Raw genomic sequence first — 26,371 nt, 5'->3', positions numbered from 1 at the left:
TATCAGTGCTTTATCCAGGAGGCATGTAATGTCAGGTTGTCCCGCTATTGGTGATGCTAAATTTGGTTAAGAATGTGACGCTCAGATCTTTCCTCTGCAAAATTACAATCCCCCTTCATAGTGAATAATTAGCCTGAGGGATGATAGCATTAGACTAGGTGCATGTTCTGGTCCCCAGTAATCTTTGACCCAGTGTTCTAGCATCTAATGATGACCCTTGGCTGACTCAGTGATTACAATGTGGATTACAAAGGAGTGATTTTTCTTATTCTGTCAATTTTTCAGTATTTATTAGGTAACATTCTAATACAAGGAAAAAATGTCCCTCCCCCACCTCTCTCTCAGCATCATTTGAGACGAATACCCTACTTTTATTCGGTGTATAATACAGCACCATCGTTTTTCTTTTTTATGTTCATGTTTCCCTAAGTTTGGTGGTTGGAGCCCCATCAAGCTGGCTCCTGTGTCCTCTGAAATAAGTCCACTGGTCTCTCAGCACTTCCGTGCTTTCTGTACAACCTGAGATGTTTCCCCACTTTAGTCCAGGATCAGCCATTTCTCCAAGGAGCCCTGGCTCCTGTTACTGGTGAATGTTACCTGGAAACTTTAACTCAAGGGTCTTCTTGTGTGCGTTCGGACAGGTATAGTACCAACGAAGGGGAGACCTGGAAAACATTCCTCTTCTCTGAGAGGCCAGTGTTCGTGTACGGCCTCCTCACGGAGCCTGGGGAGAAGAGCACTGTCTTCACCATCTTTGGATCAAACAAAGAGAATGTCCACAGCTGGCTGATCCTCCAGGTCAATGCTACTGATGCCCTGGGTAAGCTGCTGCCCCCTTGGCTCTTTTCATGTACACGTTTATTGACTTCTTGTTACGTGCAAAGTACCAGCAAAGGTACTATGAGCTCAAAAGAGTTTGATTCATTGGGGAAGATGCAAGAAACCCAGGCAGGTCGATGAAGGCTTATTTAAGCCATTCTTCTTACAAAGACTCTGTGGTATTCTTTGCATCTTCAAAGAAGATGTGCAGTCCCTGGTACAGGTATGTTTAAATATATGGCTGTTGAATATGTGAATGAATGAATGAAAAAACATTCTTCCGAATCAGCAGACCCAAGTTGACCAGTTTGGCGAGTATCTGCTGTATATGAGGCAGTGTGCCTGGTGACGCAGGTCCTCTCAAAGCCGTCTGGGATCTAGTCACCACCTCCTAGTTACACACAAGACCTGTGAGGAAGCAGGGAGAAGTAGAACTACTCAGCACCCCCCTTTTTGATACCCTCCCTTTGTGTACTTCTCTGGCTGGGCTGACATGATTTCAGCTGTCTGGAAGGCTCCCTGTGCCCTCTCGTCCCCACCCATTCCATCGCCACTCGTTGAAATCTTCCCCAGGTTTCAGCATCCGAGGCAGATGCTGCTGATATCCCAGCCAGAAGGTGTTTCCCTCCTTTGTGTGTCTAGCATGTGCATACTCATCATGCCCTGCCTTGGACGGTAGGAGTGTGTGTGTGTGTCTGTGTGTCTGTGCCATCTCCCATCAGCTCCATTGTAGGGTCCTCAAAAACAAGAACCTGTCTTCTGGGTATTTATATGTCACCCACTGGACATCCTGAGCATTGTTCATCAGCTCCAGGTAGTATTTAATCCGACTGGAGACATATATAAAAATGACATAAAGTATCAATAGAAACACAGGTACACTTTGGAACTCCTGTGGAAACCACTCTATGTAGACTTCTAATGTGGGTTTATGGAGCCATCGTCCAGGTTGCCTGACCATTTCTCAGCCTCCTTCCATGAAGATCCTGTCCTTGCCAAGTTGTGAGAGTGAATTCTTTATTGCTCTCCTGGTGCCTTACTACCAGAGGTGCCCAAACTGCCTGAGGGAACAGGCAGGGAACAACACCCTGGAATGCTACGTATATCAAGGAGTCAACCTTTCCCTAATTCCCTAGGACAGAAATACCTCTGGTACCTATTTTTGAAGGGAACTGCTGAATCTCCTAAAATATTTCAGGTATTTCAATATTGCTGAAAAGTGGCTTGCTCCTTCTCGGTTTTCTCAGACGAACTTCTGTGCTTCAGGTGGTTTCATTTTCATCTGCATGGGTGCTTCCAGCCGAAATGCAAGCTCATCTGAGAGGCTTGGGATGGCTCCGAGACCCCTCTAGCTAGATTAGGTCGGTGCCCTTGCAGGGCAGAAGCAGAAGGAACAGGAAGTGGGGCCTGGGCTGTGGATGGTGGGTAGGACAGGAAGCCCCTGCCTCTAATGCTTCTTGCTGTGTTCCTTTTTCCTCAGGGGTCCCCTGCACAGAGAACGACTACAAGCTGTGGTCCCCCTCTGATGAACGGGGGAATGAGTGCTTGCTGGGACACAAGACGGTTTTCAAACGGAGGACCCCCCATGCAACGTGCTTTAACGGAGAAGACTTTGATAGGCCAGTGATAGTGTCCAACTGCTCCTGTACCCGGGAGGACTATGAATGGTTAGTTCTTTGATGGCTTGGGCTTTATTCATTCAGCACTGTTGGTGCCTTCTCACCCAGCTTTCTGCCCGCAATAAGTACTTCCAAATGCAAATAAACTTAAATAAAAAGTATGTTAGAAAATCTAACAAACCTTTGGGCTTTTTCTTGATGACCACTATTATGTCTTTCCTTTTTTTTAAAAAATAAGACATTAGAATTTTTTCTGTGGCCTGGCTCCTACTTGGTCTACTATGCCGCACCCCATCTGACTCTCTGAAACCCCCAGGGTGCTTGTCCCTGCTGTGTGTGATGAGTCTTGCTTATTGTAGAGCAGGAAAACCACCTGCCCTGCCTTTCATGGCTTTGGGCTGCAGGCCAGGTGAGCTCACGAGGCTATAGCACTTTGAAGGTGGTGAAGGGCTGTACTGATTTCAGGCCGTCTTCCTACTGATTCTCTGTTTGCTGTAGCTGCTAGAGAGGAGCCAGCCTCACTGCTTTGCTCTTGGAAATACTAGGCAGGATTGGACTATAGCAGTGAGAAAGACATGGTCCAAAGATGGGCAGCAGGAGAGAAAAGGAGAACAAGTGGACGTGTCATGTCTATCCATTAGTTCAGTTCCTGAATGATAATTAATGTCTGAAAGTAAGGTTACTTCTGACAATCCTTTCAGACCACACTGTGAGCCCAACTATTAGCACATAACCAGGAATCGATTCCCACTCGTGTGTGTCAGAGTAGAACTGTGGTTCATAAGGTGGTTGATTTTTCTGCAGTAGATTGCCAGGCCTTTCTTCTGAGGCACCTCCGGGTGGACTGAAGTCTTCACCCTTTTGTTTAGCAGCTGAATGTGTTAACCATATGCATGACCATACATTCCCTGATTGCAGGGGTGGTTCCTTTTATATCTTTTTGTCTTTTCCTATGTTGCAAAGAAGCATGGCTTCGAACACTTGACTGCAGCCCCCAGGAAGAATACATTTTACATCATGACCCTGTACCTACACTAGACACACACACAGTTGAAACAATAGTATTATGAAACAGTGTTTATTCTTAAGTGTGATGCATTTTGCCGTATCCTGTTCTTTGGAGGGGCGGTGGGAGACTGGGGTCTTGACCCTCCAAATGACTTTCACATTCCACTAGGTCATGACCTGCCTTTGCAGAAACCTTCCTAAGAATGGTGCTTTGCTAGGGGAGGCAAATCAGTAATTAGCTAATGCGCCACCTGTTCTCCCAAGAGGATTTAAAGCTGACATTCAGTAAAAATGAACTGATCTAATGAACGAGACCTGTTTGATTCTGGAATAAAACTGCTTCCTTTGGACAAGTCTCTAAAAATTGTTAAATGTGGATTATGATATGAAACTTTTCTTACAGTTCCCATTTAATAAATATTCGTTGAATTGCGTTAAATAGAGTAAATGAAGGCTTTCTAGTGGAGCACCTCAGTGAGGAAAGTCCCTTTGAGTGACAGAATTCATGGCCTGTGCAGGACCTTGGGACAAATACATTAGAGTGGCCTTGTTTTAGAGTTCTTGGGTGTGGCCTAGAGAAGTCATGCAGTGAAGGGCAGAGCTGAGACTAGACCCAGGCCTCCTGCTTCCTACTCAGGGCACTGGCTGCTGAGCTGTGAACTTTGGCAGCGACATTGCCCCCAGATCGCAGAAGGTCTCATGTGGACCAAGCAGTACGACTCAACATGCAGGCATCCCAGGTGATTTTAAATAGTATGTGGACATGGTACTATATAACATTGAATCCTTAGTTTAAAAATAAAAAAAATTATTTTCTTTAATTTCTCTTTTAAGTTTTCTCATTATGGGAAAGCCTCATTAAACAAACAAACAAAACCTGTTATTGTTAAGTCAATTCTGACTATTAGTGACCCTATAGGACAGAGTAGAGCTGCCCCATAAGGCTTCCAAGGAGTGCTTGGTGGATTTGAACTGCCAACCCTTTGGTTAACAGCTGTAGCTCTTAACCACTATGCCACCAGGGTTTCCTAAGTCTCATTTTGTGCTGTTAATTCTTTAACTGTATCACTTGCTAATCCCTTTTTAACAGGGAGGGAAGGCCCAGAGTCTTTGTATAGGAAACTGCATCTAGCTAAAATTTAACATTTTGTTTAACAGATGGCATAATGCTTTATCATTTTTGTCTATTTATGGCATAGGTGGAGCTCTGGTGGCATAGCGGTGAAGAGCTCGGCTGCTAGCCAAAAGATTGGTAGTTCGAATCTACCAGCTGCCCCATGGAAACCCTACTGGGCAGTTCTACTTTGTCCTATGGGTCGTTATGAGTCAGAATTGACTCAACGGCAATGGGTTTGGTTTTTCTTTTTTTTTTTTTTGGTATGGCATAGGTAGATAACGTAGATAGCTGTTGTCGCATCGACTCTGAGTCACGGTGACCTTGAATGGGAATCAACTCGATGGCAATGGTTTTTTTTTTTTTTTCGGCTCAGTAAGACTTTCTCCTTGATATAATCAGAAGACTTAAAAGAGAAATTAAAGAAAATAACTTCTGTACAACAGAGTGAAACATTGCCCAGCCCTGTGTCATCCTCATGGTCACTGGCATGTTGGAGTCCATTATTGTGGCTGTTGGGCCAGTGCCTCCCACTGAGGGCCCCCCTTACCCTCGCTGGCCATTTACGGCATAGGATAGAGGTCTTGCTCTTGTAGCTCTGATGTCAAATTCCCTCTGAAAATGTATTTATCTGAGTGTAAAAAGTGAGCATACTTTAAAGGGACAAGTTAAGTAACTTAAAATACAGGTGGTATACACTAGAGTGAAAGCCCAAGGGTTGGTACTCAAGTCTCTGAAGCATGTAAGACAATGTCTTAACACACTTCCATTGCCTTTTCAGTGACTTTGGCTTCAAGATGAGTGAAGACTTGTCATTAGAGGTTTGTGTTCCAGATCCCGAGTTCCCTGGGAAATCGTACTCCGCTCCTGTGCCTTGTCCTGTGGGCTCAACTTACAGGAGAACAAGAGGGTGCGTATCACAAAAGCCCCCAAGTCTCATTGTTTTCACCCCATATATTTTTTTTCCTATTATTCAGTGTTAGTCTTTATTTTCCTGATGTCCTAGATATAATCATCTCTAAAGTTGCCTTTAAATAAAATAAAATAATTTTTTTTTTTTTAAGTTGCCTATAAGATGTGCCTTCTTTCACCTTGCAAAGCCCATTATACTTAGCAGATGTAGCAGCATTGCTGTTATTATAACAACATTGCTAAAGTTGTTGTTGTTGTTGTTAGGTGCCATTGAGTCAGTTCTGACTCGTAGCAACCCCATGTATGACAGAACAAAACACTGCCTGGTCCTGTGCCATCCTCACAGTCGTTGCTATGCTTGAGCCCATCATTGTAGCCACTGTGTCAGTCCATATCATTTAGGGTCTTTTCTTTCACTGACCCTCTACTTTACCAACAATGATATCCTTCTCCAGGACTGGTCCTTCCTGATAACAGGTCTAAAGTATGTGAGATGAAGTCTTTGCCATCCTTCTTTTTTTTTTTTTAATTGTGCTTTAAGTGAAAGTTTACAAATCAGTTTCTCATACAAAAATTTTTGTATACCTTGCTATGTACTCCTAGTTGCTCTTCCCCTAATAAGACAGCACACTCCTCCTCTGCTCCCTGTATTCCCTGTGTCCATTCAGCCAGCTTCTGTCCCCCTCTGCCTTCTCATCTTGCCTCCAGACAGGAGCTGCCCACATAGTCTCATGTGTCTACTTGAATCAAGGAGCTCACTCCTCACCAGTATCATTTTCTGTCGGAAGAGTTTTGCCATCCTTATTTCTAAGGAGCATCCTGGCTGTGCTTCTAAGACAGATTTGTTTGTTCTTCTGGCAGTCCATGGTATATTTGATATTCTTCACCAGCACCATAATTTGAAGTGTCAGTTCTTCATCTTCCTTGTTCATTGTTCAGCTTTCACATGCATATGAGGTGATTGAAAATACCGTGGCTTGGATCAGGTGCACCTTAGTCCTCAAAATGACATTTTTGCTTTTTAACATTTTAAAGAGATTCTTTTGCAGCAGATTTTTGCCCAATGCAATGTGTTGTTTGGCGTCTTGACTGCTGCTTCCATGGGCATTGATTGTGGATCCAAGTAAAATGAAATCCTTGACTTCGTCCTTGCTAACGACCCCTTTTAATTTTATTGTCCTTTTACTTTATAAGTGGCTGCTCTATATATTGAGTTTTATTTTTAAAGAGACCCTTAGTGTGGGAAGGGAAGGAGGGGTGGCAGGCCAGGCAGGAATGCCCCTCTTAACACTGAAGTCCACTGAGGGTATATAACTTGCCCAGGACCTCTCTGTAATCATGGAGGAGTTGACATCTGGATTTTCTTGCTCAGGAATTTTTCCGGTATACTGGAAAGTCAGAGCCAAGTTGTACTTCAGCACTGTTCACTGATGATTTCAGGTTACTTAGTAAATTTGCAGCTGTCTCAGATTTTGTGATGCTGCTGTAAGGATTAAGGCTGATTTTCAGGGAATCAGTCTTAATTCCTTTTTATTTTCTACCTTGTATATGCCTGTTGTACCCAGCAACATATTCTTAGTTAGAGAAGGGAAGGAATTAGTTTTTATCTCCACTGTAGGCTTTTCTACCTCCTCTTCCTAGGCCACTATATCTTTAGGTCCTTAGTGGGATATGGTACTGGGAGGAGGCTGTTCCATTCACGTGACAGCTGAGTCCATTTATCCCAGATGCACTTGGTGTGACCTCCTGGATGACCTTGCAGTATCTACCTGAGTAGCCGATTGCTGCCACTTGATTTTCCCTGGTAGAGTTGAAGGCATCCTGGGACCTGAAAACTAGGTTTTGAGCTATTTCTTTGTCCTCTCACTCCAGATGGAACTAATGTGTTGTTCTAGAAGGCAGAATTCTCTCCTGGGCAGATTTTTAACGATACAATGGGCAGCCTTTAATGCCTGCCGCTGGAGGTATTTAAAGGGGATACAGAATGACCAGTAGGCAGGGATAGATCTGCACATGGGATGAGAGAGTCCAGTGACCACCTGGGTTGCCTCCCTACTCTAAATTCTAGAATTCCAAGTTAGCAGGTGTCTTAGTTATCTAGTGCTGCTATAACAGAAGTACCATAGTGGATGGCTTTAACAAACAAAAATTTATTCCCTCACAGTCTAGCAGGCTAAAAGTCCAAATTCAGGGTGTGAGCTCCAGGAGAATTCCTTCTCTTTCTGTCAGCTCTGGGGGAAGGTCCTTGTCATCAATCTTCCCTGATTGAGGAGCTTCTCAGTGCAGGGATTCGGAGTCCATTCTCCTGGCTCTTTTTTTTTTTTTTTTGGTGGCATGAGGTCCCCCTGTCTCTCTGCTCCCTTCTCTCTTTTATATCTTAAAAAAGATTGACTTAAGACACAGCCTAATCCTTAACATAACTGCCCCTAATCCCACCTCATTAACATTATAGAGAGTGAATTTACAACACATAGGAAAGGAAAATCATATCAGATGACAGAATGGTGGACAGTCACATAATACTGGGGATCGTGGACAAGCCAAGTTGACACACATTTTTGCGGGGGCACAATTCAGTCAATAACATCGGGTTTCAAGTATCTTGGGCAACTTTTTAAATTCTGATGTTTGCAAACTTCCCTACCCACCCCCCGCCCAGTGAGGGAGAAAAAATTGCAAATCTGTAAGCTTCTTTGCAACTCTGTCTTAAGTCACAAACTTAAGACTATCTTAACTCTATCTTAAGTCATAAACTTCAGCAAGGACACATCTTCAGAGGAATTTGTTGAAGAGAGAGAGTTAAAAGTCTTACCTAGGACAATGCCCCAAATTGCCTGCGCCTGCTTAATCTAATTGTAAGTGGTACTGCTCAGAACGACTAACCTACTTCTAGTTTTATACAGAAAGTAATAGATGAATCTCTTTTCCATGGATAGGAAGTATGTGCCCAGCTGGGATGCCTTCAAGGATGACTGTTCTTTGCTGTCTCTGACCTCTTTTTTTTTTTTTGGTGGGGGGGTGACAGTTACCGGAAGATTTCTGGGGATACTTGTAGTGGTGGAGATGTTGAAGCAAGACTGGAAGGAGAGCTGGTCCCCTGTCCCCTAGCAGGTAAGAGAGGTTGTTTCTTCCCTTTGACTTCTTCAGATGTCATCGAAGCGTTATCATGGTTTCACCCAAGTCCAGGCTGGCGGCTCTTCTAACTTAATGGAAAAAAAATAATGAAAGAAACATCACAGAGCTCCATTTTCTCCTATAGCTTGGTATTCAAATTAAATTTATGTATAGCTCTAAACCTTTATAGGAATAGAAAATGTTTTTTGTCAATTTTTTGAAGAAAATCCCTTTGTTCATTGAAAACATTCTTTTAACATCTGTTGTGTGCTTGGCACTGGGGACTGAGGGTTGCTAAAGGTCTGTTGTATGGTCCTTGATCTGTTTGTCAAAGGTGAATATAAAGAGGCTTGTAGCTTCTTAAGAAGTAGCCAAGTGGTCTATCTTAATTTTATAGTAACAACTAATATTTTAGTGGAATTTTACAGGTTTTAATGTACTTTTACATGCATTGCCAGTTTAATCTTTCAAACAACCCAGTGAAGCAGATATTATTATCAGCTTCAATTTTTTTTTTCCCCATGAAGAAACCTGTTCAGAGGAGTGGGTTAGACAATTTTCTTAAGGTCACACATCTGGTAAGTGACAAAGTTAAAATTCAGATTCTAAGCCGAAGCTCTTAGTTGGACATCACCCAAATGGCAAGTGTCATTTCCATTATTTTAGATTAGCATTATGCTCGCTAATTAAGAAAAAGAAAATTCTCCGGAGTGATCGTGCATGATAAAAGGGGCAATTAGTTGTGGTGGTAGCTGGAACCTTTTGATGTGAAATGAAACCAGAGGAAAAGAAGGCAAACTTGTCTTTATTAAAAATTTCAGGTGGATTTATGGTTTGATGCATAAAAAAATCTATACTGAGGTCTTAATAAAGCAGGTAAGCCTTGGCGATCTGCTTCAGAAAGGTCACGGCCATGGAATCCCTGTGGAGCACAGGTCCACTCTGCAACACAAGGGTTCTCCATCAGTCCGAGTTGACTAGATGGTAACTGTTTTTTTTCTCTTCAGTGTATGCTGACACATTGAATATATGGAATTGGAGGGGAAGGGACTAATCCAGGCATGCAGTGGATCCCATATGCAGCATCTCGTCAAAATGGCTGCTTTAAAAGTGGAGACTGTTGTGTTCCAAAATGTATTTTAAGATGATTTAGGGATGATGTAACATGTTGAGGCAATCGCAGTAGGGGCATGAAATTCTGATAACGAAACAATTGTTAAACTCTTAGCATCTTTTCCTCCGTCACTGTTTCTAGTGCTTATTCATTTAGGGCTTCTCTGTTTCCCCTGAGTGTTTCCTCCTGCTCACACCTCTCCGAGCAGGTGAACAGATTGCTGCTGACTTCCATGAGGCGAAGGTGGTGTCTAGTGGAATAGCCACAAGTGCCAAACGAATCATGGAAGCGGTGCATCTTTCTTGTAGGCAGGGCAGACCAGCCCTCTCATCTGCTTACGGCTTGCCAGCTTTTCCTGGTGGTTTTCATGCTAAGCTCATTAGTCCCTTAATTTAATCTTCCATCATTACCAGAGTAATTAACACACCTCACTGTGGAGACTTAAAAAGAACACAGCTTCAGCAGATTCCTACAAATGAGCAGATAATAGTCAAATACTCCCCTCACAAGAGCTGTTATTGACGAGGACTTGGGTTAGTAGGGTTTGAGTGATTGCTCTTCAGAAGCTGGAATGTGTACTTCTGTGATAAATATTTCTGAAGGTAATTCAGCTAGGGACAAAACTTTGTTTAAAGCAGTCAGAAGTGGCAGGGAAAGTGTTTTCTCCTCTGATAGGAGAAGATAGAACAGGGAATGAAGTGGAAAAATCTTGTTTGCATCATAGGCCATCTCCTAAGTGTAAAAAAAGAAGAAAAAAGAAAAAAAAAAAAAGCATGGAAGAGAAGGCTTGGATGCAGCAAGAAAGAAAAAGGTGGTTTGGTAGGACTAATAGGAACCATAACGTCTTTGCAAAGATGAGGTCATCTAGGCGTCTGGAAGGATTCTTAAAATGCAGTCATTTTTCTTCCGTAATGATTACCATAATAGCACAGATTTCCAGGCTGTGCTCACGTATGGCCGGGGTTGGCCTAGACTCCTGTGCCTTTTCTAGATTGTACTTTTTCACACTGTGCCATTGACTTGGTTCTGACTCATGGTGACCCCATGTGTGTCATAGCTGAACTGCGCTCCATAGAATTTTCAGTGGCTGATTTTTGGGAAGTAGATTGCTAGGCCTTTCTTCCAGGTGCCTCTGGATGGATTTGAACCACCAACCATTAATTGTACCACCTAAGGACTCCACTCTAGGCCTAGTCCTAAGACAGGTATTTTTAAAGGAGACAATTCATTATCATGTGATGGTAGCTTAGGTCTTTTTGAAGAGAAGTGAGACCAGAGGAAGAGAAAGCCAATCTTCACTAAAAATTTCAGGTGGATTTATGTTTGATGCATTATCTGTGCTGAAGCCTTTATAAAGTAGGTGGCTAGGGTGTGTGGACTCGTTGAATGTATAGATTAAGGGGGCGAGGGGGTGGAAATCAAACTCATCCAGGCATGCAGCAGAGAGATTCAGATCTGCATCTGGTTCCATATGCAACATCTTGTCAAAATGGGTGCTTTGGAAACGGGTGCTGGTGTGACGCTCTTCGCTCTCTTGGAAGAATCTGGATGTTTTCCAGGCTGTTCCCTAAGTAGAAGAAAGAGAACAAGAGTCTAGTTGTGTGACATTAGATAAGTCTTTTAAGATTCTGGGCCTCTATTTATACCTTTTTAAAAATGGTAACATTAGTATCTATGTCACAGGAACCAACCAACATATGTAGTGGTTAAAAAAAGACTCTGGATCCAGACTGCCTGAATTCAAATCTAGGTCCTGCCATTTACTAGCTGTGTGACCTTGGGTGACTTATTTAACCTCTCTGGTCTCACTTTTCTCATGTGTAATAATTTCTGCATCATATAGTTGTTATGAGGGTTAAACAGTGCGGGGTACATAGTAAGTGCACTATGTAAGTACAGGCAGCCCTCTGTACCCTCAAGTTCTGCATCCCTGGATACAACCAACTGCAGATTGAAAATATTCGGGGGCGGGGGAGCGGGGGGCGGGGGGAAGAAAGTTCCAAAAAGCAAAACTTGAGTTTGCCGTGTGCTGAGCACCACGCAGAATCCACGCGTGTGAAGCGCTGTGTTGGCGCCCCCTGCTGCAGCCTCCGCAGACCCTCAGTCTCCCTCCAGCACTGGCTGTTTGAGCGTTGTTCTCCTCAAGTCTTGTCATCATTCCCTAAACAATACTGTATAACAGCTATTTACTTAGCGTTTATGTTGTATTAGGTATTGTAAGTAATCCAGAGATGATTTAAAGTACACAGGAGGATGCATGTAGGTTATATATTTTATGTAAGGGACTTGAGCATCTGAGAATTTTGGTGTCCTGGGGGGTCCTAGAACCAATCCCCTGTGGATACTGAGGGACAGTTTTATTTTTTAAATAGAGCTAGGATCTTTACGAAGCTTATGTCTGTAAAATATTTTGTAAGTAGTCTAGGACGAATGTAGTACTACTGTAGTGAAACTCTGATGTCGATATAATTGCCGTGTCATTGTGAACGATATTGAATATGGTCCCCAGTCAACAAGATAGACCACAGCTTGGGAAGGAATGGATTATGGTGCTACGTGATGCAGCCCTAAGGTGAGGGAGAACATGCTGATTGGTGTGCTTGTTTTGACAAGTGTGACGCTGATGACTTTTAGGCCGAGGTCAGAAATTTGGATGTTGGAGCATGCCTACTGGGGGATTTAGATAAAAGACATGTAACGAGTGACACATTATATAGAGGAGCACTAGAGTGCGATCCGCAAAAGTTTGAGTAACTTGCTCAAGAAATGGGATTCCATTACATGTCTCTGATTCTTGATTCCTGTGATCTATCACGTGGTCGGTGAGCTAAGCCAATGGGTCTGAGGTTTGTATGTGAGGAAAAATAGGTCACACATGCTAGGGCCCTGTAAGTGCGCCTGGGTCCAACCTCCCTGTTGTCTTTCTGTCTGCACAGAGGAGAACGAGTTCATCCTGTATGCCACGCGGAAGTCCATCTACCGCTATGACTTAGCCTCAGGAGCCACCGAGGAGTTGCCTCTCACAGGCTTGCGGGCAGCGGTGGCCCTGGACTTTGACTATGAGCACAACTGCTTGTATTGGTCTGACCTGGCCTTGGACATCATCCAGGTGAGTCAGCCCTTGGTCTGACCCTGAGGGCTGTGCCTTCTGACTGTCCTGTCCTGAGTATCTGGTCCTGATAAACGTTATTCAGAAGGACCTAAGGAAGCTGAGAGCTAAAGACATTTATAAATTGTGACCCATCTCGGGACTTGCTAATGCGGTTTTTCACTTTCCTGTCTTCCTGTTTTTCTTTCCCTCTCTAACTCTGTCCGTGTGGCAAGGACAAAGGAAGACTTGCGTCTTCTGCTGTCCAGTAACCTGTGTTTATCGCGATAGTGCAGAGCAGTAGAAATGGTTAAATTCTGTTTTGTTATTTTACTTAAAACAGGAAACCATAGTACATTTTAGAAATGCTTTTGTTTAAAACTGGCTTCATTTATCTGGAAATTTGCTAATATAAAACATTTCATCCTTTGCCAGATAGGCCAGTTAAGTAAAGTGTTAACCGTGCGTAGGACTGATTTGGCTGGAGGTCATCTCCCTGCTTCACATCGTTATTATTCTGTTTCTCTCCTCAGCGCCTCTGCTTGAATGGGAGTACGGGGCAAGAGGTGATCATCAACTCTGGCCTGGAGACGGTAGAGGCTTTGGCTTTTGAACCCCTCAGCCAGTTGCTTTACTGGGTGGATGCTGGCTTTAAAAAGATTGAGGTATGTGCATTCCCGTGCTGTCCTGAATGAAGTAGACAAATGGAGCACCTGGGCTTTAAGCCAGATCTGGCACAAGAGGCAATAGCCAGTGTGTCAGATGACTCTGCAAATCTCAGGGAATTCCCAGAGCAGGAACCAGCTGAGCCTCTGGAGAAGGGAGGAAGGGGACATAGTGTCAAAATGATTGCTCACGGCCAAGAAGGTCCCTCATGAGAACCAACCAAAAAACCAAACCCACTGCTGTCAAGTCGATCCCGGCTCATAGTGACCCTGTAAGACAGAGTAAAACTGTCCCATAGGGTTTCCAAGGCTGTAAATCTTTACAGAAGCAGACTGCCACATCTTTCTCCTTCGGAGTAGCTGGTGAGTCCCACATGAGAACAGGATGCCTAAATCCATCAAACAGATTGCATTAAGATAACTGGAACTTTATTTGTTTGGCTACTAGAAGGATAGAGTAATACCAATAATGATAATAATACCATAGTATTATGACCAATAAAATTTATACATAATACCATTGTATTATAATGCTCTAACAATACTACTGTAGTAGTATTATAATGCTGTAGCAGTAATACTGTAGTATTGTTATAATCTATTAGAATAATAATGACAATATTGTCATTATTATTAATGATGCTGCTGGGCATTTACTGTGTTAAGCCCACTTGGTTCTACTTTACGTCAGTTCCCTGATTCAGTCTTTATAACAACTCTGTGAGGTGGGCACTCTCATTCCTACCTCACTTATATGGAGATTAGCTACCTAGTAACCACTTCTCCCTTGCGTTCCTGAGGTAAGCGGAGGGTAGTAAATGGCCTCTAAACCACCAAAATTGTTGTCTCAAGTAGTGTAGGTATACTCAGCTTCCGCAAGTGACTGTTGAGGTGCTGAGGCACTGTCTCTTCGGCTGACCCTACCTGGAGGGACGGCAAGCTGGGCTAAGTAGAAAGCATGTAAGAAGCAAGGAGACATGGAGAGCCAAGAGAAGTTACAAGACCAAAGGCACAAACTTGAAAGATGAATCTGGGTTTGGGCTATTCCCTGCTAGCTGTGCGACTTCAGACAAGTTCCTTATCCTCTCTCAGCTTCTGCTTCTTTGTCTATAAAGTGAAGATTCTTTTACGCAGTCATTCAACAAGTGCCTTTTGAATATATGCTATGTGCCAAGTATTGTTCTACGCTTTGGTGATGCAGCAGTAGGCAAGACAGATGAGTTCCTGCCCTGTTGGAGTTAGGTTTCAGTGGGCAAAGCAAGGTAGTAAAGAAATGAACACATTGGTTCTGTTGGTGAGAAGTGCTGCATAAAGTGAACATAAGGCAGCGTGATTGTGTGATTGGTGAGTGGGGGCAGCATTAGAGAAGGCAGCCACACTCTGAGGGTGTGACATACTGCTGAGCCCTGATGAGGAGAGGATGATGGTAGCATTCACCTCGTGCTGTTTAAAGAAGTGAGTGAAAAGGTGCATAGCGCCTGGCACGTCCTGAACGTGCACGGGTGGTCTCTTTACTGCTATTTCTCTCCCGTAAGTGTGGCCAGCACTTTGCTAGGCGCTAGCAGCATGCAGGCGAAGCTTAAGTCTCTACCCTCTCACAGACTTGTGATGAGACAAGTTACAGCTCATACTATATGTACAGAATAGTGTAAGATGAGTCAACAAGTCTTACGGATACTAATTGGTCAAGGTGGGTCAGAAGACTTAGGGAAGGAGGTGGGCCTGGAGGTGAGTTTTGAAGGGAAGATGAGATTTGATTAGAGAGTGCAGTAGAGAAGGCAGGCTGGGCGTGGGGCTATGGCAAATGCAGAAGGCAGAGAGTACGTACCAGACTTGGAGTAGCAGGAGAAAGGCAGCCTGGCTGAAGCTGTGGGAGGTGAGGTTGGAGAGAGATGTGGGACCAGTCTGTGGAGACTCTGAATCGCAAGGCTGTGACATGGAGGACTTATTCTGTAGAAAATGTAGCACCATTGGTGGCTCTTTAGCATGCAGTAACATGGGCGGGCTAAATAAGTAAACAATTGAGCACTTACTTTGTGCAGAGGAGGTCTGGTGGCACAGTGGTGAAAGTGCTCGGCTGCTAACCGAAAGGTGGGCAGTTCGAGCCCACCAGTCTCTCTGCAGGAGAAAGATGTGGCAGTCTGCTTCCGTAAAGATTTACAGCCTTGGAAACCCTATGAAGCAGTTCTTCTCTGTCCTATAGGGTAGCAATGAGTTGAAATTGACTCGATGGCAGTGGGTTTTTGGGTATGTAGTTTGAAACCACCAGTGGCTCCCCGGGAGAAAGATGTGACAGTCTGCTTCTGTAGCGATTTACAGCCTTGGAAACCCTACGGAGTCTCTATGAGTCAAAATCTACTTGACGGCAGTGGGTTGGTTCTGTCTAAATCATCATGTCCCCAAGATGCTAGACCATATGAAAATCACCACATGAGCCAGAGGAGGGAACAGCGTGTTCTGATTGGAAATCAGGGAAGGTTTCTCCGACGTGTCTGGCAGGGGAGTCAGGCAGGCTTAGAGGGAATGTGTCTGTAAGCAGGAGACAAGTGGGAGACTTTTGTAATGTGGACCGTTTAAGGAGCTCGGCTCCATTTTGGCTTTTTTCTTCTTTTTGTCAGGTAGCTAATCCAGATGGTGACTTCCGACTCACTATCGTCAATTCTTCTGTGCTTGACCGACCCAGGGCTCTGGTCCTCATTCCCCAGGAGGGGTGAGTGTGGCCTAGAAAAGGAAATCAGCACTGTGTCAAATGCTGCAACAGCCAGGTTCTCGTGAAAATGCAAACCGCTGAACAAAAACTCTGTTTCCCATGATTTGTGGTTGAAATAATCTATTCACTGAGATTTTTTTAAACCAGAGTTTAGTCTTCTTGGTCAGGTAAGTCCATGCCCTTTTCATTAGCAAGCATCAGAATCTCTTTAAGCATCCAGATGTCTTGCATCTGTGGGATGTTTCTCCTGAAAAGGTAACATTAAACAAAGTGTTTCTGTAGGCATAGTCTGTCCTGGTTAGATGATGGAAGGTTCATTCTCAACATAAACCTTTAGTCCATTCCCAGGAAGTCAGAGTTTCTTTTTCTTACTAGCAGTTGGTGTGCACTTGGGCAATGCAGAGGCCCTTTTTAATTAACATATTAACAGAGGGAAGTATAACTAAGAGGGACATTCTGGGTTAGCCTTTCTGCCCTGATCTCTTTCAGAGCATTTCTGATTGAAAGTTAGAACTGTATTTTAAAAGAAAATTGTATAAGTAAGATACGCACTTTATAAAAATATTAAAAGAGCACTGGGTTTTATGACGTGAACAACATTTGTCCCCTCTTTTCTCACATGTAGCCATTTATACTCACGTTTCCTAGGGGTAATCAGTGTTATTAGTTTCTTGTGTATCTTTCAACACATTTTTTTTTTACTTGTATACAAGCGTATTTCCTTAAAACACACAGATGCGCCAAATAGAATAATAGTGTATTATTATTCCACGTCTTTTTTCTTGGTGGTAGCTTCATGTGGATACATGTAGATTTTTAGCCTTCGTAGCATTCTGTTGTCCACACAATCACTTACCATTTCTTCTACAGAGTTATATTTAGGTTACTGTATGTATACTTTTTTGCTAGTATAAACAATACTGTGGTGAACATCTTTGTACATTATCATTGCATAAATTGTTATATCCATGTGATAAATTCCACCAGAGGAGTTTTTGGATCAAGGAGTTAAGTGGTTTTAAATATTACGATTATAGATTATAACGATAATTCTGAATTAAGCAGCCTGATTGTTCTGGAAGGGTTCCCTATTTGGGGTAGTGTTTGAGCTCTCATTTCCACCGTTCTGATGGGATGTGTGTTGTTTCACGGTGTTGACCAGGATAATGTTCTGGACTGATTGGGGAGACCTGAGGCCTGGGATTTATCGTAGCAACATGGATGGCTCTGCTGTCCATCGCCTCGTGTCAGAGGATGTGAAGTGGCCCAATGGCATCTCTGTGGACGACCAGTGGGTCTACTGGACAGACGCCTACCTGGACTGTATTGAGCGTATCCGCTTCAGTGGCCAGCAGCGCTCAGTAATCCTGAGCAGCCTCCCACACCCCTATGCTATTGCTGTGTTTAAGGTCAGTCCTCAGGCTGTCAGAGCGTGTGAAGTGCGTGTTGAGATTAAAAGCCTGCTCTCTCTGGGTTTTTGCAAGGGATGCTTGGTTGACTTCTAGAAAATTGGCTCGTTTCTGAATTTGAGATAATTTATTATTTAGATAATTTATCTAGTTTATTTCAGCATTATCCTTATAATAATTATCTGAACAACAAATTAATAATTTAGATAATTAATAAGGGAATGAGGGCAGGCAGAGGTGCCAGGGGACCAGTCTTCTACCACTCTCCGCATTTCAAAAGGTTAGAGGTTGAGATTACTTCGCATGGAAATTCCTAGTTGGCCCTCAGTGTTGATAACCTCATCTTGGCTCCGTTTCGTCGTCTCTTGTGAGGTTTGCTGAGTTCCGTCCCTGACGACCTCAAGTGAACTCCACCTCTATCACCTTTCACTTCTGTTTCGCTTCTAGAGGACAAAATGATTCTTCCCAATATTGGAAAGCAGATTTTGAACTGAGGGGTTGAGCTTAAACTTGAATGTTTATCAGATAGAGTTTCTTTTGGTTATTTCCTTCTATGTTGAGACTAGGTGAGATTTGGGTAAAATCACAGACGCTTAACATTTCAGTGGAATCTGGGTCAGGCCAATCACTGGTGTCCACTGCACGGGTGAACTCTTGTCCTTATGGGGGTTGGGTTCAGAATATAGGACCAAAAAGCTGCACTGAAGAACAACATTTTTTTTAGAACGAAATCTACTGGGATGACTGGTCACAGCTCAGCATATTCCGAGCTTCCAAACACAGCGGGTCTCAGATGGAGATTCTGGCAAGCCAGCTCACCGGGCTGATGGACATGAAGATTTTCTACAAGGGAAAGACCACTGGTAAGGCAAAGTCTCCTTAATCTCTGCAGACTTGGTTTGGGCAAAGTGGCTGGGTGTGGGCAATCCCTGCTAGAGCAGGATCTGGCAGCTGGCATCTTCGTTGTCACGACAACATGCGCATTATTTAATTTCTTCCTAATGACATCTTAATTTCTTTTCTAATGATACACAAACAGCTGGAAGACAGCGTGTTTTTGCCTGCCTAGAGTGTTGGTGCTCAGTGGATAATTATACCCGCCTCCTGCCCTTGGTCCCTTCTTGACTGGCGGTGTGGCTTCTGCTACAGCTGGGAGAGTCCCAGCGTGTGCTTAATCCTTGCCGGGCATACTTACAGACTACGACATTGTGGCTGTGCTGGGTGCTCACACAGCTGTTGCTCCCCAACAGGACTCTGCTCTCATTTCTGGTTGCCCAGATGACCCAGTGCTCGAAGCACCTGCCCCTGTTAACCCAACATGTATTTATGCAGTGATTTAATTAACTTATCCCAAAGGAAGCTCCAAATCCCGTGAAAGAGGAATCTGTGTACGCTCTTTTGGCTCACCACATTTCACCAGTGCCTAGCACTTAGTAAGGGCATTGGTGGTTCAGTGGTAGAATTCTCAGCTTCCACGTGGGAGACCTGGGTTCAAGTCCTGGCCAGTGCAGCTCATACATGGCTACCGCCTGTCTGTCCGTAGAGGCTTGTGTGCTGCTATGATGCTGAACGGGTTTCAGCGAAGCTTCCAGACTAAGATATGGACTAGGAAGAAAGGGCTGGTGATTACTCCCAAAATCAGCCAGTGAGGACCCCATGGATCATAACCCTCTGATCCACAGCCAGTCATGGGATGGCACAGGACTGGGCAGTGTTTTGTTGTATTGTACATGGGGTCATCATGAGCAGGGGGCCATCTTAACAATAGCTAACAACAACAACAAGCAATTAGCACTTCCAAAAAAACCCCAGACCCATTGCTGTTGAGTTGATTCTGACTCATAGTGACCCTGTCCCACAGAGTAGAACTCCCCCATAGGGTTAAGGCTGTAATCTTTACAGAAGCGGACTGCCACATCTTTCTCCTGCGGAGCAGCTGATGGGTTTGAACTGCTGACCTTTAGGTTGGCAGCTGAGTGCTTTGGCCACTGCACCCCTAGGGCTCTTCCTAATTAGTACCTAGTAGCTGTTCAGCTCATGTTTGTTGAAAGAAGGGATGAAAAGGAAGGGGAAAAGTGGCAGGTGGGTGTAGGTAGTAGATGTCTGAAGGGTCTGTGGGTGAATCCGCAAGAATTCCCGGGAGCTTTTAACCTGCTGTTGGTGTAGGAAGCCTTCTTCCTTGCTCCGTTTTTTACCTTTGTTCATCTCCCAACCGTACTATTTTTTCTAGAGGAGGGAGATTGGGGTTTTCCCAAGAAGAATAGTCCCTTTCAGAAGTGCCCTCTTTATTTCCACAGGATTGAATCACATCCTGGGTCTGCTGACACCCCTGTATTGACAAATGGCTAGGTTTCCTGTTTTGAATGTGAATGTCGATATTGTTTTGTGGTTTTTGGCTGGCTCTGTGGTAAGAAAAAATTGACAGAGGAAATAATACAGTTCTTGATACCATAGTGATTTCTTTGGGGATCAGTGAAGATAGCATGAGAACACCCTTCAAAAACTGTGGAATATCCTCCAAATGTAAAGCTGTATTATTGCTAGGTCTTCACCAGGTAGGGAGGGCTGGTATTACGAGCCACAGCTTCCAGGTGAGAGAACAGAATCTCAGTCGTTAATTAGCTTCCCCAAAGTACCCTCACTAGTGTACGAGCTGGGCTTTTGTTCCCATTCTGTTGCTAACTGGGGAAACCACATTCTGTCTCAGAGCAGGTGCTTCTTTTATAAACAGGGAGAGGTAAAAGAATTATGCTCAGCACCAGTGACCCAAATCTCAGGGTCTTTCGTTTGGCGGAGGACACCCAACCCTACCCATCTGCCCTGCTGGCAGGGTGAATTTTTAGCAGCTCTCTAAGTTACCGGAGTCCCTGGGTGGTGCAAAAGGTTCATGTGCTCAGCTGCTAACTGAAAGGTTGGAGGTTCGAGTCTACCCAGAGGTACCCCAGAAGAAAGGCCTGGCGATCTACTTCTGAAAAACCAGCCATTGAGAACCCTATGGAGCCCAGTTCTGCTTTGACACACATGAGGACACCATGAATTGGAATTGACTGGATGGCAACCGGTTTTTCTAAGCTGCCACCCAGTCCGTAGCAGGTGTGTGATGAGCATGTAGCAGCCAGCTGCTTCAGACGCACTTGTGTTCAGATGAAGTCGGGGGCTCTTGCCCCCCAGCTTTTACTGATCACTGTTCCCAACAGCAGGAGCACGGCTACGTGTAATCACGCTGTGCTTGGGCAGTGGCGCAGGAGGGGGTTTATGGCCTGAGCATGTGTGTACATGGTCTCCTGGTGTGATTCCCCTTCATGCATGAAAAGAATCATCTTCTTTCAAACTCACCAGAGCAGCTCTGGGGCTCGGGTGGAGTCTGGTTAGAGGAAAGGCTGGTCTCAAGGGAAGTGTGCCCTGGTGGGGAGAGCACAGACTCTGGGCTCTGCAGGACCAGGCCACACTCTCCCTTTGGCCCAGGCCTCCTTATTGCCCTCTCTTTGTGCCTTCCTCCATTTGCCTCTGGGGTTCTTTCTTTTTCTCCTGTGGTTGCGAACAGCATAATTCCAAAGCCAAGACCTCCTGCCCATGTCCATAGGGCCAGAAAAGCCAGTTAGTAATCTCTGGGACGGGTCTGTTCTGGTTAACTCAAAGCATCTGCAGTGGTATCTGGTAGCCGCCACTACTTGTGTGTGCCGCACGCCTCTTGGGCTTGCACTTCTTTGCTTGAATCTTCCTGCTTTTCTGGACGTGAAAGGGTATTACAAATTCATGATGCATGTTGGCAACCCTTGATGCCAGTCATTCTTTATTCTTTTTTTATCTGCTCCTGACCCAGACAGGACTTTGTATTAGCCAGCTGTAAAGTGCTACTAATGATGACAATAACTGTTTTTATTAAGGGAATTCTATGTCATAAGCACCATATAAGTGTGCTTTATGGACATGCATAATCTCAGTTAGTCTTCCCAGAACTTGTGCATGCTATTATTATTCCCATTTTATAGATGAGAACATGAAAGTCAGATTAACTAAATTGTTTAGGCCACACATTTAGTAAGTGGTAAAAATTTCAGTCCTGGCCTAGCTGACTTCAAAGCTTGAACTTTAATAAAACCTTTAGGCTCCACTCCCTCTATAACCATATTTTGTTAGAATTGCAGTCTCCTGGTGATCTGATGAGGTCGTTGGTGGCTCAGTGGTAGAATTCTCTCCTTCCATGTAGGAAATCCTGGTTTGTTTCATGGACAGTACACCTCATGCTCACCCATCACCCATCTGTCAGTGGAGGCTTGCTTGTTGTTATGATGCTGTCTCAGGCTGGGTTCTTTAGAGAAGCAAAACCGCTAAAGTGTATAAATATATGTAGAGGTTTATATCAAAGAAGTGGCTCATGTGGTTGTAGAGACTGAAACGTCCCAAGTCTGTGGGTCAGAATAGAGGCTTCTCCTGATTCATGTAGCCACAGGGGTTGGTGAACCCAAAATCAATAATCAGAGAGCAGGGCTCTTGCTCACAAGCTGCAAAGATTGACAAATCCCAGGATCAACAGGCAAGACCACAGGTAAGCTGCTGGCTCAAGTCCCAGGAACGGGAGGTCAGACGAACAGGAGCCAGCTGCAGAATCCATAGCAAGGAAAAGCCTACTAGCCTTGCCAGAACATCCACTTACATTAGATGCGGGCCACATGCTCAGAGAAACTCCCTGCCAACTAATTGGCTATTCACAGCAGATCCCATCATGGAGGCAATCACATTGTATCAGATCTTGTCATGGAAGTGATCTCAACATCATAAGACTGCCAAACCACTGAGAATCATGGCCCAGCCAAGTTGACACATAACCTTAACCATCACAGATGCTGAACAGGTTTCAGTGGAGCTTCCAGACTAAGATGGACTAGGAAGAAAGGCCTGGCCATCTACTTCTGAAAATCAGCCAGCGAAAACCCAATGGATCACAGCGATCTGATCTGTGATGGATCATGGGGATGGAGCAAGACTGGGCAGCATTTCATTCTATCATATGTGGGGCTGCCATGAGTCCAGGGCCAACTTGATGGCAGGTAACGACAGCAGTGATAGGACACTGATTTAGAAGCACTAGATTTTGAATGTAGCTGTTTCTGATAAAAATAATTTGTTCTCTTAGAGCATTTATCAGTTTGGGCTGTTTAGTTACAAATGGATATGTTTCTTGACTTTATACCTGACTGATTTTTAATATTACTAGAATGTATTCTTCGTCAAGAGGTTTTTTTTTTTTTTTCCTTTAAAGAGGTTACTTTGCAAGGCTATCAGTGCATCCAGTTGGTACTGCAATGACTTAAAATACTGTTGAGCTCTTGAAATTCTCTTTCAGAGCCTACACCAAGTGCATGCTTTTGCGTATCTATCATGAGGGGGAAGAATTCATTATTTGGGCTTGAATTGATTTTGCTGACTGTCAGGATAATTAAGCTAGATATGAGTTTTTGGACTCCCGAACCGGTTCTGGAAGTATTTTCCAAGGAAGAATTCTGAAGATATTTCAACTATGCCCAGTGAAGAGATCACGGGACTAAGAGTTTGGTAACATCTGTGAAGATGATAGCTGTCACTTGTGTCTTCTTCAGATTGTCATGGTGTTCTTCATGCTGTCCTTGGTTCCCACACAGAACTATTAGCACCCTGTTTATAGAAAGGGTCTATGGCCATGTTCTGGTGTCTCTGTCAACTCTGCTGAAGTCTCCTCCTAACCCTTCCAGGTTCTCTCTGATGCAGTGCTTTCATTTTGATTTTCTGTACTGTGGATTCACGCCAGTCTGCAAGCTTCTGCTTTGCCTGCCCACTTGGGATCAATGACTTGGCTGGGTTGGTCTGGGATTTGCCCCTCGATGCTGCCTATCACAACAGCATTTTCACATCTTTGCCTAGATCAGCTCCCTGAAATCCTGCACCCCATTTTGGGCCCTGCACTCTCGGCTCTTGCTTGCTTGGGTAGAACGTTTTGCTGTTTGTGTGAAAACGGTAGTCACATTATTTTATGGGCACGCTCATGTGAAAATGTCATCTTGTAATTTAGCATTTGGAAATAACATCGTATTCTATTATTGTTAATTTCTCGGAACACTGAGTGATATGCCGTCCCTTGAATACAAAGATTGTGTTCCAGATCCTCTTTGAGTTGTTTTTCATGAGTGGTGGCTCGGCGTTGATGCTGCATTCCCTCTGGAGCTATTGGCATGCATGTTTGAGATAAAAGAACAGTCTCTGCCCATGGAGCAGGTCAGGGTGAACTGACAACCAGGGGATATTGGCATTACTGCTCTGGTCAGCTGGCTATTCCACTACGCTAATCAAGCCTTTATGGTTAATTCAGTTATTTACTGAACCTTCTTGAATGTTTTATGATACAAATTTAGCTGTGTCCATGAGATTGACGAATCATCATCAGTTGTGTTTTCTGAAAACTTTTTGTTATTATTTTCAATTTTAATAATTAATAGTCACAGACAAAAGGAAGAACATGCATTTCACCATTTATATGGTTTTTCTGTTAATAGTTGTATCCTGTTTTCAGTTGTTTCAAAACGGTGTGTGCATCCCTCCCCTCCACCGTGGGGAAGATGTGAGAGAGGAAGGCACCGCCTCCATTTTTGTTCCTCCACAAATGCTCTTTCTCAGGAGTGCAGTGATGGATCTTATGGACTTTACCTGGCACTGTCTGTGATTAGTTGGACCAGAGAAAAAGTAGTGGGATAGAGCAACATTAACTAGCCCGTATGTGGCGCTATCTCATGATGGTGGCTGATGAGTCCTACGGCTCCTCATTTAGCTCAGCAGCCATCCTCTAACATAAAGGAATCAAGGAGGAAAGACCGAGGTTATTATCCTGGCCCAGCCATTACCCAGTCATATGCTCTAATTAAGGGCTTTTGGGTCACAGGTAACAGAAACCCACTCAAGCTAGTGCAAGTAAGAAGTGCTGTTGAAAGCATAAAGGGAGGTGGTAAGGAACTCAGGAATAGGAAGCATAGGTGAGCCTTCCGGGGCCATAGTCTTGTCCTTTCTTCTCTCCATAAATTTGTTTTCATCCTCTTACTCTCTGCAACCTGACTTGAGCTGCACTGTTGGAGTTAGTTTCTCTACACCTTTGACTTGCAGTGGTTTTGGCTATACCTTTGATACGTAACACCTTTGACACCCATGGAGCATAACCCTTCTCCCAGCTCCTGCTCCCCTGGCCAGTGGCATCGCTGGGATTGGTGTCACCCAGTGCGGTAATTCATGATGTCACCCCTCCCCCATGGACCTCCTCCCATACCAGACCATATAGAATCCTTAGTAATGTTTATCGTCAATTTTAATCATAGAATAATATGTGATATAGTTGTAAATGGCTTAAATGTAATATTTCTTACATTATATGAATACTAACAACAAATCTGTAAAATCTTTCTGCTTTAAATTATATTATTAGTAACTGAATGTGTTTTTTTGTTTTTCGCCTTCTTTTCCTTTAATTACTACTTCATTCTCAAAAAAAAAATATTGATAATAGGTTCACAAGTACTGATTACCACAATTTGTAGCTGAGACACCAGAAAATTAGAAAAAAATCAGCAACTATAAAAACATCCACAGCGTTGAAAAAAACACATGCTTGTAGGGCGTGCAGATGAAACCAGGTGATTCTAAGCATCATTGTAGTTGGGAATAATGACAGCTCTGACTGGAGCACATTAGAAGGTTCAAAAAGTAAATTAGCATAGAGTTTTAACCTCATAGGTATATTGAAAAATACAGCTACAAGGCTAAAACTTCTGCAGTCTGAAATTGATCAAACATGCAGTTGAGATGCATTGGTAATTACTGGTGATTGGAATGGGAAAGTTGGAAACAAAGAAGGATCGGTAGTTAGAAAATAGGGCCTTGGTGATAGATACGATGCCAGTGATCACGTTCAAGAATTTTGCAAGACCAACAACTTCTTTATTGCAAATACCTTTTTTCAACAACATAAATGGTGACTATACACATAGACTATGCCAGATGGAATACACATGAATCAAATCGACTACATCGGTGGAAAGAAATGATGGAGAAGCTCAATATCATCAGTCAGAACAAGACCAGGAGCCGACGGAACACACCATCAATTGCTCATGTGCAAGTTCAAGCTAAAGCTGAAGAAAACTAAAAGAAGTCCGTGAAAGTCAAAACATGACCTTGAGTCTGTCCCACCTAAATTGAGAGGCCATCTCAAGAATAGATTTGAGGCATTTAACACAAATAATCAAAAACCAGATGAGTTGCGGGATGACATCGAGGATATCAAACATAAGGAAAGCAAAAGTTCATTAAAAATACAGGAAAGAAAAACCAAAGTGGATGTGAGAAGAGGCTCTGAAACTTGCTGTTGAACGTAGAGTAGCTAAAGCAAATAGAAGAAATGATGAAGTAAAAGAGCTGAACAGATCTCAAAGGATGGCTCAAGAAGACAAAGCAAACTGTTATAATGAAATGTGCAAACACCTAGAGTTAAAAAATTCAAAGTGAAGAACACACTAAGCATTTCTCAAGCTGAAAGAACTGAGAAAAAATTCAAGCTCCAAGTTGCAATATTGAAGGATTCTACAAGGAGAATATTAAATGAGACAGGAAGCATCAAAAGAAGATGAAAAGAATACACAGAGACACTGTACCGAAAAGAATTGATCATCGTTCAGCTGTTTCAAGAGATTGCATATGATCAAGAACCCATGGTACAGAAGAAGAAGTCTAAAGCTGCTCTGAAGGCATTGGCAAAAAACAAGGCTCCAGGAATTGATG

General features: G+C 43.6%; 1 protein-coding gene across 3 annotated transcripts in view; it reads left to right on the top strand.

The window, feature by feature from the left end:
• The window catches only part of SORL1 (sortilin related receptor 1), a 195,255-nt gene that overhangs the window by 92,695 nt on the left and 76,189 nt on the right, over positions 1-26,371 (top strand). For all 3 annotated transcript variants that reach the window (XM_003418269.4, XM_064268936.1, XM_064268935.1), the window contains exons 13-21: positions 642-820; positions 2,300-2,486; positions 5,342-5,470; positions 8,498-8,583; positions 12,637-12,809; positions 13,322-13,453; positions 16,072-16,163; positions 17,326-17,572; positions 18,297-18,435. In XM_003418269.4, the coding sequence (XP_003418317.3) occupies positions 642-820; positions 2,300-2,486; positions 5,342-5,470; positions 8,498-8,583; positions 12,637-12,809; positions 13,322-13,453; positions 16,072-16,163; positions 17,326-17,572; positions 18,297-18,435 (1,364 nt within the window). The remainder of the gene's footprint in view (positions 1-641; positions 821-2,299; positions 2,487-5,341; positions 5,471-8,497; positions 8,584-12,636; positions 12,810-13,321; positions 13,454-16,071; positions 16,164-17,325; positions 17,573-18,296; positions 18,436-26,371) is intronic.

Source organism: Loxodonta africana, chromosome 15 (genome assembly GCF_030014295.1).
Source record: "Loxodonta africana isolate mLoxAfr1 chromosome 15, mLoxAfr1.hap2, whole genome shotgun sequence".
Taxonomy (NCBI): domain Eukaryota; kingdom Metazoa; phylum Chordata; class Mammalia; order Proboscidea; family Elephantidae; genus Loxodonta; species Loxodonta africana.
Note: the sequence above shows the minus strand (reverse complement) of the source record. Positions and strands in the feature narration are given on the sequence as shown.